Source organism: Emys orbicularis, chromosome 3 (genome assembly GCF_028017835.1).
Source record: "Emys orbicularis isolate rEmyOrb1 chromosome 3, rEmyOrb1.hap1, whole genome shotgun sequence".
Lineage (NCBI taxonomy): Eukaryota > Metazoa > Chordata > Testudines > Emydidae > Emys > Emys orbicularis.
This window is the reverse complement of record NC_088685.1, coordinates 47,927,313-47,941,023: the sequence shown is the minus strand read 5'-3', so window position 1 is coordinate 47,941,023 and position 13,711 is coordinate 47,927,313. Positions and strand designations below refer to the sequence as shown.

The 13,711-nt window shown below is 41.5% G+C and overlaps 1 protein-coding gene across 1 annotated transcript in view; it reads left to right on the top strand.

Annotated features, from left to right (window-relative positions):
- Nucleotides 1-13,073, top strand: part of ELOVL5 (ELOVL fatty acid elongase 5) — a 61,908-nt gene extending 48,835 nt beyond the window's left edge. The window contains exons 4-8 of the mRNA XM_065400910.1: nt 4,001-4,078; nt 5,622-5,793; nt 7,612-7,736; nt 10,429-10,563; nt 11,292-13,073. Coding sequence (XP_065256982.1) covers nt 4,001-4,078; nt 5,622-5,793; nt 7,612-7,736; nt 10,429-10,563; nt 11,292-11,423 — 642 coding nt within the window. The 3' untranslated portion in view covers nt 11,424-13,073. The remainder of the gene's footprint in view (nt 1-4,000; nt 4,079-5,621; nt 5,794-7,611; nt 7,737-10,428; nt 10,564-11,291) is intronic.
- The last annotated feature ends 638 nt before the right edge of the window (nt 13,074-13,711 follow it).

The window sequence follows — 13,711 nt, the reverse complement described above, 5'->3', positions numbered from 1 at the left end:
TAATGGGAGAAAGGATAGACAGCATACAGTAAGATGTTTATACACAAATGCGAGAAGCCTAGGTAACAAAATGGAGGAATTGGAGCTCCTGGTCCAAGAAATGAAACCTGATATCATAGGAATAACCGAAATGTGGTGGAACTGTAGTCATGACTGGAGTACAGGTATGGAAGGGTACGTGCTGTTTAGGAATGACCGGAAAAAAGGTAAAGGTGGGGGTGTGGCATTGTATGTCAATAATGAGCTAAAATGTAAAGAAATAATAAGTGATGGAATGGATAAGACGGAGTCTGTATGGGCAATAATTACACTGCGTAAAAGAACTACTAGAGCCTCCCCTGAGATACTGCTTGGGGTGTGCTATAGACCGCCGGGATCTAGCCTGGATGCGGACAGAGAACTATTTAATGTTTTTAAGGAAGTAAAAACTAATAAGAGCTGTGTAATCATGGGGGACTTTAACTTCCCAGACATAGATTGGGGAACAAATGCTAGTAACAATAATAGGGCTCAGATGTTCCTAGACGTGCTAGCAGATGAATTCCTTCATCAAGTAGTAGCTGAACCGACGAGTGGGGATGCCATTTTAGATTTGGTGCTGGTGAGTAGTGAGGACCTCGTTGAGGAAATGGTTGTAGGGGACAACCTTGGCTCAAGTGACCATGAGCTAATTCGGTTTAAACTAAATGGAAGGATTAACACAAATAAAACTCTGACTAAGGTTTACGATTTCAAAAAGGCCAACTTTAATAAATTAAGGCAACTACTTAGGGAAGTGGATTGGGCTAACATACTTAGAGAGCTAAAGGCAGATGAGGCCTGGGATTATTTCAAGCTGAAGTTGCACGAGCTGTCCGAGGCCTGTATCCCGAGAAAGGGGAAACGGTTAGTAGGCAGGAGAATTAGACCTAGCTGGATGAGCGGGGCGTCTCAAAGGGGCAATTAAGAAAAAACAGAAAGCGTACAAAGAATGGAAGAGGGGAGAGATTGGCAAGGAAACCTACCTTATTGAGGCCAGAGCATGTAGGGATGCAGTGAGAAAGGCCAAAAGCCGTGTAGAGTTGGACCTCGCGAGGGGAATTAAATCCAATAGTAAGAGGTTTTATAGCCATATAAATAGGAAGAAAACAAAGAAAGAGGAAGTGGGACCGCTGAAGAATGTAGATGGAGTGGAGATTAAGGATAATCTAGGCATGGCACAATATCTAAATGAATATTTTGCGTCGGTCTTTAATAAGGCTAATGAAGGGCTTAGAAATAGAGGGAGCAGGACAGAGGGGAATAAAGGAGGGGCGATTGACATTACAGTATCAGAGGTGGAAGCCAAACTTGACCAGCTAAATGGGACTAAATCGGGCGGACCGGATGATCTTCATCCTAGAATATTGAAGGAGCTGGCGCGAGAAATTGCAAGCCCCTTAGCGATAATTTTTAATGAATCTGTAAACTCGGGGGTGGTACCGTTGGACTGGAAAATAGCTAATGTGGTTCCTATTTTCAAGAAGGGGAAAAAAAGTGACCCGGGTAACTACAGGCCTGTTAGTTTAACTTCTGTAGTATGCAAGGTCTTGGAAAAAATTTTGAAGGAGAAAGTAGTTAAGGACCTTGAGGTGAATGGCAATTGGGACAAATTACAACATGGGTTTACGAAAGGCAGATCGTGCCAAACCAACCTGATCTCCTTCTTTGAGAAAGTAACAGACCTTCTAGATAAAGGAAATGCAGTGGATCTAATTTACCTTGATTTTAGTAAAGCGTTTGATACTGTGCCGCACGAGGAATTATTGGTTAAATTAGAAAAGATGGGGATCGATATGAAAATCCAGAGGTGGATAAAGAACTGGTTAAAGGGGAGACTACAGCGGGTAGTACTGAAAGGTGAACTGTCGGGTTGGAGGGAAGTCACCAGTGGGGTTCCTCAAGGTTCGGTTTTGGGTCCTATTTTATTTAATCTATTCATTACTGACCTCGGAACCGAATGTAGGAGTGGGCTGATAAAGTTTGCGGATGACACAAAGTTGGGAGATATTGCCAATTCGGAGAAGGATCGGGATATTCTGCAGGGAGACTTGGATGACCTTGTAAATTGGAGTAACAATAATAGGATGAGATTTAATAGTGAGAAGTGTAAGGTGATGCATTTAGGGATGACTAACAAGAATTTTAGTTATAAGTTAGGGACGCATAGGTTGGAAGTGACGGAGGAGGAGAAGGACCTCGGAGTCCTGGTTGATCGCAGGATGACTGAGTCGGCAATGTGACGTGGCTGTGAAAAAAGTTAATGCGATCTTGGGATGCGTTAGGCGAGGTATTTCTAGTAGGGACAGGGAGGTGCTGCTTCCGTTATACAAGGCGCTGGTGAGACCTCATTTGGAGTACTGTGTGCAGTTCTGGTCTCCTATGTTTAAGAAGGATGAACTCAAACTGGAACGGGTACGGAGAAGGGCCACTAGGATGATCCGAGGAATGGAAAACCTTTCCTATGAAAGGAGACTCAAGGAGCTCGGTTTGTTTAGCCTAACCAAAAGAAGGCTGAGGGGGGATATGATTGCTCTCTTTAAATATATCAAAGGGATTAATACCAAGGAGGGAGAGGAATTATTTCAGCTCAGTAGTAATGTGGACACGAGAACGAATGGATATAAACTGGCCGTGGGGAAGTTTAGGCTTGAAATTAGACGAAGGTTTCTAACCGTCAGAGGGGTGAAATTTTGGAACAGCCTTCCGAGGGAAACGGTGGGGGCGAAAGACCTCTCTGGCTTCAAGATTAGGCTAGATAAGTTTATGGAGGGAATGGTTTGATGGGATAACGTGATTTTAGTCAATTAGGCATTAACGTGCCATCGCGGGTAAAATGAGGGTCCGGCTATAGAATCTTGCCTGTATGCTCGGGGTTCTACTGATCGCCATATTTGGGGTCGGGAAGGAATTTTCCTCCGGGGTAGATTGGCAGAGGCCCTGGAGGTTTTTTGCCTTCCTCCGCAGCATAGGGCAGGGGTCGCAGGCTGGAGGATTCTGTTGTGGGTGGGTCAGCTTTTGTGGCCTGCATCATGCGGGAGGTCAGACTAGATGACCATATTGGTCCCTTCTGACCTTAAAGTCTATGAGTCTATGAGTAAGCTGATAATGTCCATGTGATGGGGGGGTGCCCAGAATCTGTGTCATAAGACCTGTAGGCACAAATTACTATCACACACAATGCCAGGAAATTGACAACCACCTATATAACACAGGTAGTCTTTTGGCTGGCTGGAACATACCAGCACCGAAAGGTTTAGTATTTAAAGTAATCTTGAAGAATCCGAATGTAGCAGAATACTAACTCTTCATGATTTCTTCAGACAATAAATAATTCTGAAAATGTGAATAATTTGACACAACGGAGGAAAAGTGAACTATTTCCAAACAAGTAAAACTGTCGACATAATTTGAATTCAGTACCTTTTGAAGTATTAGGCATGGGGAAAGTTTTGGTACAATGGAAATGTTCAGGTATTATTTTTGCCATCAGAAGGCACCGGGCGTGCAACGTGAAGGCTGTAAAACTCCAGCAGTTTTCCTTTCCTAGTTCATACTCTGTGCACATAAAACTTGGTATCTTTTTTTCTTCAAAAAGTCAGAAATAGAACTTACTTTTTGTCTAAGTGCCTCACTTCTGCAGAAAATAATCAGCTAAAAAACGTTTCTGTGCTCTAAAATAGGTTTGTTCAAAAACACACACAAATCTTTCAAAACTTGACGGGGATGGGACCTTTACCTGTCCTCTTTAGTCCAGAACACAGTAATTGGAGCAGGAAGGGTGGCGGGGAAGAATATGGAACTGTTATTAACTTGGCTTTCAATCACTACCATGATTCAGTTACTGTTTCGGGCTTAAATTGTAACCTAATGTCACATTTAGATGTCCCAGAATCAGTCAGTAAAGCTGCGGCCATGGTTCAGGTGTACTGTCAAGTGCAATATTTTCATCAGATGATACCTTATTCTTTCATCTTGTCAGCTGGTTACAGGAGTATGGGAAGGAGGATACAATTTCTTCTGTCAGGACACACACAGTGGAGGTGAAGCTGATATGAAGGTAACATTACTTGTTATAACTCTCAATTGCTACTTGAAATTTTCTCTTTGCAGATGAGTGAAGAGCAGAACAGGATTTATCTAAACAGGCTCGGCTCCCCCCCCCCCCCCTCCATTGTGCTCAGTCCACAGAAAGTACATGTTGAAACTTGGCAGTTAGTCCCTAATATCATCTAATCACTAGGTCCCTACTAAATTCACGGCCATGAAAAACGTGTCACAGACCGTGAAATCTGGTCTCCCACTGCGAAATCTGGTTTTTTTGTGTGCTTTTACCCTATATTACACAGAGGAGACCAGCGTTTCTCAAATTGGGGTTCCTGACCCAAAAGGGAGTTGCAGGAGGGTCACACGGTTATTTTAGGGGGGCTCATGGTATTGGCACCCTTACTGCTGTGCTGACTTCAGAGCTGGGCAGCTGGAGAGCGGTGGCTGATAACCTGGCACCCAGCTCTGAAGGCAGCACCCTGCCAGCAGCAGTGCAGAAGTAAGGGTAGCAATACCATGCCACTCTTAGTTCTGCGCTCCAGGCTTCAGAGCTGGCTGGCCGGACAGTGGCAGCTGCTGACTGAGGGCCCAGTTCTGCAGGCAGCAGCACAGAAGTGAGGGTGGCAATACCATACCATGCCATCCTTACTTCTGCGCTGCTGCTGGTGGCGGCTCTACCTTCAGAGCTGGGCTCCTGGCCGCCGGCCGCTGCGCAGCAGCGCAGAACTAAGGGTAGCAGCAGGGCCGGCTCCAGGCACAAGCAGGTGCTTGGGGCGGCCAAGGGAGAGGGGCGGCATGTGCGGTAATTCGGGGGCGGCAGGTCCCTCACTCCCTCTAGGAGATCGCGGCTTTTTTTTTTTTTTTTTCCCCAATTGTCGCCGGCCCTGGGTAGCAGTACCACAACTCCTCCTACAATAACCTTGCGACGCCCCCCCACCCACAACTCCTTTTTGGGTCAGGACCCCTACAATTACAACATCATGAAATTTCAGATTTAAATAGCTGAAATAATGAAATTTATGATTTTTAAAATCCTATGACCACGAAATTGACCAAAATGGACTGTGAATTTGGTAGGGCCCTACTAATCACATTTGGTATTTGAAAAGACCACTTGAGGCTGGATTCATGTTTGACACCTACTATGCCCATTACTGCAGCATCTCGGCACACTTAAATTTAAAAAAAATGAGTTTATAACAACTCTTCTCCTCCCTGCACCTGACCATCCTGCTGTGAACTGCTTTTCCCCATCCTCAGCAAAACACTTCTATGATATGTAGAGTAGATGTTTTCCACAGAGAGCAAAACGTTGGTTAAACATCCTGCCTTGTGTCTGTCTTTAATAGCCTCATAAAATATTCTCTGTCATCCTTCTCAATTATAGCTGCCTCTTTAGACTCGTGTCTCTTACAGAAAACTTGATGCAAGGAATGTGCTGAGCTTTCCAATGATTTGCCATGAATATCTAGAAGTAGTGAGATGTGTTCTGTTGACTTGAGAGAATTGCAGGGACAACTCCTGAATTTATTATTTTTTCCCTCCTCTCCGTGTAGATTGTACGTGTCCTTTGGTGGTACTACTTCTCCAAACTCATCGAATTCATGGACACCTTCTTTTTCATTTTGCGAAAAAATCATTACCAGATCACTGTTCTTCATGTCTATCACCATGCATCCATGCTGAACATCTGGTGGTTTGTTATGAACTGGGTGCCTTGTGGTCACTGTAAGTACTGTGGAGGAGAGAACCTACAACAGACCTATGTTTTATTTAAGGCCAAATTCTGCCACGGGATGCATATAAGCAACTCCCATTGACTTCAGTCTCAGGATCTGGCCGATCTTGCTTAAAATGCAGCAAAAAAATTAAGTTGCTTTATTAAATTACAAGCAGTACCAATAGTTGCAGGTATGAAGCTGCCTGTAGGCCCGTCCTGCAATGATTGAACAGTGGAAGCGTTTCAGTGTAGATAGAGAATCGGTTTTGCAGGAAGTACAATCTATTTGCCTGCTGCTGTAGCGTGGCTCTGACACCTGTGTCAGCTGTGCTTACTTGCTTTCACAGCACATGCAAATATTCAAGCAAAGCTTCCAAGGAGAAACAGGTTTTAAGTCAGGCTTGGAAGCCTGCTACAGGTATGTGTAAGGTGGCTAATAACTGCTAGAAATCAAACAGTTGTCTGAGTCCATCAAACTTAGCTCACTCGGGATGTTTTTCCCTTTAATTTATCCTATTCTATGGGTGGCCATAACAAATTATTTCAGTTAAAATCTTTGTCCCATGGGCACTCAGGAACTTGACTGAATGCTCTTTTGCCTCTTCCCATCTCTCTTCTTGTTTAAAACCTTACTAAATACTGCTGGCCTCTTGCAACCTCACTTGGATTCTTTTAATTTCATTTGCTTTTAACTGACGTTGCTTCCCAAATGTGTTAGCATAAAAATATGGGGGAGGCAACAATAATGTAGAGGAATAGCATAGCTTGTGGGTCAGTGATTTTGTTGATAGACATTAGCATAGCTTTGCTGAAGGAAAGTTTTTATGGGATCAGTCTGTGTCACCAACCTGGTGTGCATAAGAAATACCAGTTGTGTGGATAGAAAAGCTGCAAAACTCTCAAAAGCCTTCTTGGTTCTGAGAAGAACAGTACAGAAACTGCACTTATTTCTTACTGTCAACATATGTAGCAAGTAATATTTAACTTCAGAAGCGTGCATGTGTAACTATGTTGTTCTAGAGTAGTGGTGCAGACCCCGTTGGAAATCTTTAGACATAGGTCGGCAGACCCCTTGGGGGTCTGCAGGCGACAGGTTGAAAACCACTTTTCTAGAGAGAAGTCAAGCACCTATTTGTCTTAGCTTTACAATAGTAAAAGCCGCACAATCACACATTTAAATGGTCTTAAAAATGCTTGATAACTCCCTGTTTGTTGGGTTTTCTTTTTTTTCAAGCTAGCTGTTCTACTTGGGCTTTGATAGCATATGCAATTTAGTGATAGGCAGCGAAAACTTAAAATCCTTTTAATGACAGAGAAGCCATTGTAAACAAAGCCAAATAAAATGGGTAAACTGAGCTTTTGAAAATCCCCAGAATGTTGTGTCTTGTAACCAAAAGCAGACTGCTAGTTTCAGTGGAAATGCCTGGCAAAGGAGGATAGGTCTAAAATTAGACCTGTGAGGCTTTGGTTTGTGGACATGTTTGTGCACCTCCACCCTCTTGTCTCCTCAATTTTTCTGAGCAGACAGAGTGTTGAAATGTACAACAATCCTAGTTGGATAAGTGGAGCAGACAGGTAGGCGTGGAAGGTTGACACAAAATGCACTGATCGTGTGCACAGTTGCAAAAGGCCCTGAGCTTATTGCTTATTTGAGAGTCTGATTCTTTTTTAGCCTTTCGTTTTGGGGAAACTGATTATTTAAAAAGGTCCTGCTGACGTTTTAAAATGTCACCTTCTGTGGCTGTCCATTTTAGCACTGTTCAAGGTCCGTGTGCCAACTTGTGTTCTGTATTAAAATGCTCTCTTTCTTCCCATCTCCATTTTAGCATACTTTGGTGCCACGCTTAACAGCTTTATCCATGTCCTGATGTACTCCTACTACGGATTGTCTGCTATTCCAGCTATGCGCCCGTATCTGTGGTGGAAGAAATACATCACTCAGGGGCAGCTGGTGAGTTATTCAGTGTTTGGTTCCCTGCCAGACTTCTCTGGCACTGGAGGAGCTGTTTTTCCCTGCCTGTAATAAAGGGAGGGAATTTTAATTTCTTGACTGAAAGCTAGTAAACTAGGGGAGGGCATTTTGCATTGTGCTTAGCATAATGGGTGCTTCTGGGCAGTCATCGTAACATAATAGTAATTTTCAGTGAGAAGGTTAGCGATGCCTCTGTCCACTCATCTCTGATTTGCAGCTAAATTTATTCCTATGTCATAGCACTGGGCTTTCTGTGATTCTGTAGTGAGAATGCAGGGAAAAGCTAAGTTTCTTCCCAAGCACTCTGAGCCAGTGCATTCTTCTAAAGCATTTGTTGGTCATGAACTGATGTTGCAATGACCAGCTGGAACCTGCATGTGACTCAGAGTCCTAGGTAAAGAGGCCCTTTATTCTAATCCTGCAAAACAGTTGTCTTCCTGCCTGGTTTTTATGTACAGTTGTAAATGGTTCTCTAAATATTATTCAGTATTTCTATCCTTCAACTGCACTTTAAGTAGGTGGATTTAATCACTTTTATAATTTTGTGTTGTACTCTTTCCCACATCTATTTGTATTGTTCTCTTATACCTGCGCTGGTGCCTAGATGTTTTGTGTAGAGCATGCGATGAAGAAGAAAAATAGTTGAGCAATGTGTTTGTGTGTAGTGACAGTAATAAGACTTTGCTCTTATGTAGTACTTGTAATCTGTAGATCTCAAACCACCACATAAAGGACGACAAGTGTTCGCCCCACTGTATAGAAAAGGAACTGAGGCACAAAGAAGTGATTTGCCTAGGCAGATGGTTGGCAGAGCTGTGAATAGACTCAATTCAATGAAACCTTATTGGTATGACAACCTATACAAGTGTTGCCAAAATATGAAAATGGACACCTCCGGTTTCTCTTAGAGATTGGTATAATACGTCCAGGACAGAGCTACGCACTGTCGGCAGTTTGATTCCCTGTGTCCATTTGTCAGCAGTGTTCATTCTTGATCCCGTGGCAGGTCGATGTGTTGTGTGGGGCTGGCTGCACCATCCTTCTCCCAGGATTAGGCACCATTTCTCCTCATCACGTTTTGATGACCATAGAACCCAAGTCTCTGAATGCCTAGTCCAGTGCCCACTGCCTAATGGTAGCCCTGGAAAGGCAGTCTTGCCTGCACTGTCCAGTCTGGGGATGCTCGGTTTTGTTTGTCTTGCAGGGAAACAATCTTTCTATTTTTAAATAAATTGTCCTTAATCTGCCAACTTCCCTGTAAGGGTGAAACTTGCTTCAGGCCCTCTGCAGCACTTAATTCCTGAACAGTGTTTGCACAGAGGGACCTCAGGCAGAGAAAACCAGCAGAGGTTCCTCTGCACCTGCTGCCGAAAGGGTCTCCATGGTGGCCTCGGGTAGGCCAGCACAGAGGTCCTAGGGGACGGACCCCGAGAGAGCCACCACATGCTATGGTCCCAGGTAGTGTGGCAGTGGATTTCACCTCCCAGATATTTCCATGCTCCATCAACATTGAGTCTGAATACTTCATTTGGATGGGCGGATTTTACCCTTTAATCCATTTAAGATCAATAACTCCTGCACAGGATTCACTAAGTGCTTTGAGGTGAAGCAATATTTGTAAAATAAAGAGCTTTAAAAAAAAACCCCAAATATTATGGTCCGAACAAAGGTCTGTCAACAAATGTTTACTAAAATTCTTATTCCTGTCATAAAGGCTGTCAAGGCTGCTTCCCCACTTTGAACTTTAGGGTACAAATGTGGGGGCCTGCATGAAAACTTCTAAGCTTAACTACCAGCTTAGATCTGGTCCGCTGCCACCACTCCCAAAATGCTAATTCCCTTCCCTGGGTAGCCTTGAGAGACTCTTCACCAATTCCCTGGTGAATACAGATCCAAACTCCTTGGAACTTAAAACAAGGAGAAATTAACCATCCCCCTCCTTTCTCCCACCAACTCCTGGTGGATGAAGATCCAAACCCCTTGGATCTTAAAACAAGGAAAATCAGTCAGGTTCTTAAAAACAAGGCTTTTAATTAAAGAAAAAGGTAAAAATCATCTCTGTAAAATCAGGATGGAAAATAACTTTACCGGGTAATCAAACTTAAAGAGCCCAGAGGACCCCCCTCTAGCCTTAGGTTCAAAGTTACAGCAAACAGAGATAAACACTCTAGCAAAAAGGTACATTTACAAGTTGAGAAAACAAAGATAAAAACTAACACGCCTTGCCTGGCTGTTTACTTACAAGTTTGAAATATGAGAGACTTGTTCAGAAAGATTTGGAGAGCCTGGATTGATGTCTGGTCCCTCTTAGTCCCAAGAGCGAACAACCCCCAAAACAAAGAGCACAAACAAAAGCCTCCCCCCCCACCAAGATTTGAAAGTATCTTGTCCCCTTATTGGTCCTTTGGGTCAGGTGTCAGCCAGGTTACCTGAGCTTCTTAACCCTTTACAGGTAAAAGGATTTTGGAGTCTCTGGCCAGGAGGGATTTTATAGTACTGTACACAGGAGGGCTGTTACCCTTCCCTTTATAGTTATGACAAAGGCAAAGTCTCTTCAGACTCACTTTAGTGACCATTTTGACTTGTTTAGAAATCATTTCACTAGTTCTTGGTCTGTTGGTTTGTTTCCCCTTCTTTTCACTACTGTGCTCCTATTTTTTTTCTCTTTCAGATTCAGTTTGTCCTGACAATCTTCCAGACAAGCTGTGGTGTTGTTTGGCCATGTGCCTTCCCTATGGGATGGCTTTATTTCCAGATCTCCTATATGATTTCTTTGATTATCCTCTTCACAAATTTCTACATTCAGGTAAAACAAATGTTCATTCATTCTTTGCACCAGTCTTATTTGAAAGCCTTGAAACGTGTGGTTTTCCCCTCTTCAGTATAAATGTGTTTTCACTATTGGCACTTGTCAGCCCTTCATCATGTATGCTGTATGTGCAGCTCAGGAAGATTAGGAATTTGAATAACAAGTTGATGAACACCACCAAAAGTGCTTAGCTAAAGTAATGTAAAGTATAAGTGTATAGGAAATGGTGCTCTGCTCAAGGAGCAGCTTTCCATTTTGAAATACAGTAGTGACCTGTAAAGACAATTTTCAATGTACTCATGTAAAGAAGTGTCATGCATTATCAAAGTTGCAAAAACAATGGCTCAATGTCACACATGTCATAACAACTTTTAGGAAATTGCTCCAAATCGTGACTTGTAAAATAATCCCTTGCCAGAAATACATAAAACTATTTGGAACTGTTTGCATTGACATTTGCTTTCTCTCCTCCCCTCCCCCCCCCCCCCCCCCCGCCCCCAAAATACAGAACACTAGCATGCTAGCATTATGTCTCTGGCTCAAAAATTCAGCATAATAGCTACTGAAAAATTATCTCTGAACGTGTTGAAGACTCAGTGTATATCACTGTAATCAGAGTCCTGTGCTAGGATGTGCAAGTCAGTGCACATGTTTAATTACTCTGAGGGAACAGGCCCTTTGTATGTGATTTAAAACAAAACTTTGTGCACGTCTATGTATTTTAGACCTACAAAAAGAAGGCATCCTCCAGAAGGAAAGAATATCAGAATGGCTCTACAGCCGCTGTGAATGGGTACACAAACAGCTTTTCTTCCCTCGAGAACAATGTGAAACAAAGAAAACAAAGAAAGGATTGAAGACCAAACTGAGAAACCATTTTGATACCACAGACAACAAAATTATCTGATTGTAAGCACAATAAGAGTTGTGCACTGATACCCTAACAGCTACTGTAACTATTCCTGCCTAGAATAGTGCGATTTATGTAGGACTTAACCTGTGCAAACGCCCTAGAAACTGTATACAGTTAAAGTTAATAATTCTAGCCATCACTGACCCCGCTATAGACTGTGGAAGGGAGTATTATTGTAGTATATGACACTGCTGTTGCCTTACTAGTGAATATAATAGGTGCTGAATTATGATTCACAGTTTCAGAACACTGTAATCCAAACTCATGTTTTTTACTGTAGATTATGCATGTGATTGTAAATGTAATTTGTACAATGTTGGTTTCAGTAGGTAAACACACATGCCTTAAAAAAAAAATTAAAAAGCAGGGCCCAAAGCTTATTAATGGTTTGAAAATTAGGGTATGTTTCAACTTTGAGTTGATTGACTTATTAAAAAGTCAATTTAGAAAAATCCATTGATCGTTTTACTGTACTGTATGTGACGCATAATGTTAAGTATCTCCTACATGTTACAGTGAAATTGGAAATAGCACCTTTAGTTTTGTATATTTGGCTTTAATTGACTAAAGCAGTCACAATTAAGATGGAAGTTTATTTTACCTTTTTTAATAGATCTTATTTTTTTATTTTGCATATGTCACTAATGCTTAAACAGTCCAGCAAGACTTAAATATTAATTGTCTCTAAGAGTTAGGGAATATACAGGGAAGGTACATCTTGGTTTTTTTATTTCTGTGAATTGCTAAATTTCAAAGCAGTTTTTAATACTGGAAACTCTGCCAGATTCAAGCATTGTGGTACCATAGCCATATTCATGTTTCAAAAGTGACTGGATAGTCTGACCTTAGTAAAGTTCTTTTAAAAATGAAGATAAAGGATGCTTTTCAAATGTAATTATTCATATTTAAGTTGGCATTTGTATTGCTATTTGTGTAGCACACTTTAAGTCATTCTTAAAATGTGCCTAGCTCACAAAAAGATATTTTTTCCAGAAAGTAAAATTAAACCGATTAAGTCACACAGACAGATCAAAAAAATAAACCTTTGGAAATGTGCTGGAGAAGAGTGTTTGTTTCCTGAGTGTAAACTGTATAGATCACCTGTAACTTTTTGGCTTGTTATCTACAAATTTGTTTAGAACTGCTTGTTAAAATTCCTATTAATGTAAAATCTTGCCTTGCACACATGAGGAGTCAGTTGCAAAGCAGACATCTTTAGCTGGTATGTTATCTACTATCGTGGAGTTTAGATTATGAATACTTTTATTCATTGAGCTCAGAACATTTAACTAATCATGCAAGACATCCTGTTGGTCATTTGCTTAAGTTTGTATGTTAACTATTTTGTTTGATATTTATATAAATATCAGAGTTTTACCATGTTTAACTTTTTAATTTTTTGCACATCTGTTAGGGAAATAATGAGTTTTCCTATTAGCCTTGGGGGTTTTCTTTACTTGTTTTAAAGGAGACACAACATCTGTTTACATTTACATTATCAAAGCTTGTGTGTCTTCATTTCTAGGTACTGGTTTGCACAGTCTTTACATATTTCAGTACAGCAGCTGTAACGTTCAAAATACGCTGTCTGCGTGTGCTAGAAATAAACCCTTAGCTCATCTGAATATACCTACATTGTTAATGTTTGACATTGTTTAATCATTAAAACATTTTTGATTATCTCTGCCTGAATTCTATAGTACTTTATTTTATGGATTTGATATTGCACCTTATTTTGTATGATGCCAAGTGAGAACTATCATGGTCATTCGAAATAAGGGGGAACTACAAACACTTAACACACACATACATCAAATAAATTCCTTACAAGAAACATTGACAGCTACCAAACACTTAGCAGTTCCTTGGCTATAATTGTAGAAATAATTATCCACATGGGTGGATTAAACCTCTTAAGTGGAATTACTGCCTCCTTACATGTAGAATGGGATGTGTCGTCTGAGCACAGGACAAAAATTCTAGTCCCAGCCATAGCACCTAATCTTCCTGACTGAGAAACCCAGTCTCTAAAATGGCAATAATGCACCTATCAAAAGTACTGAGGAATGATTAATGTTTGTAAAGCCTTCCCTAGGCTCTGCTGCCCTTATCTTTGTGCCCTAACTGTACCAAAAGCATTTAATTGATCTTATACAATGCCCATCACCATGGTATCTGAGCACCTCACAAAATCCATAAAGTGTACGCAACTACTTATGGGCTTGTTTACAC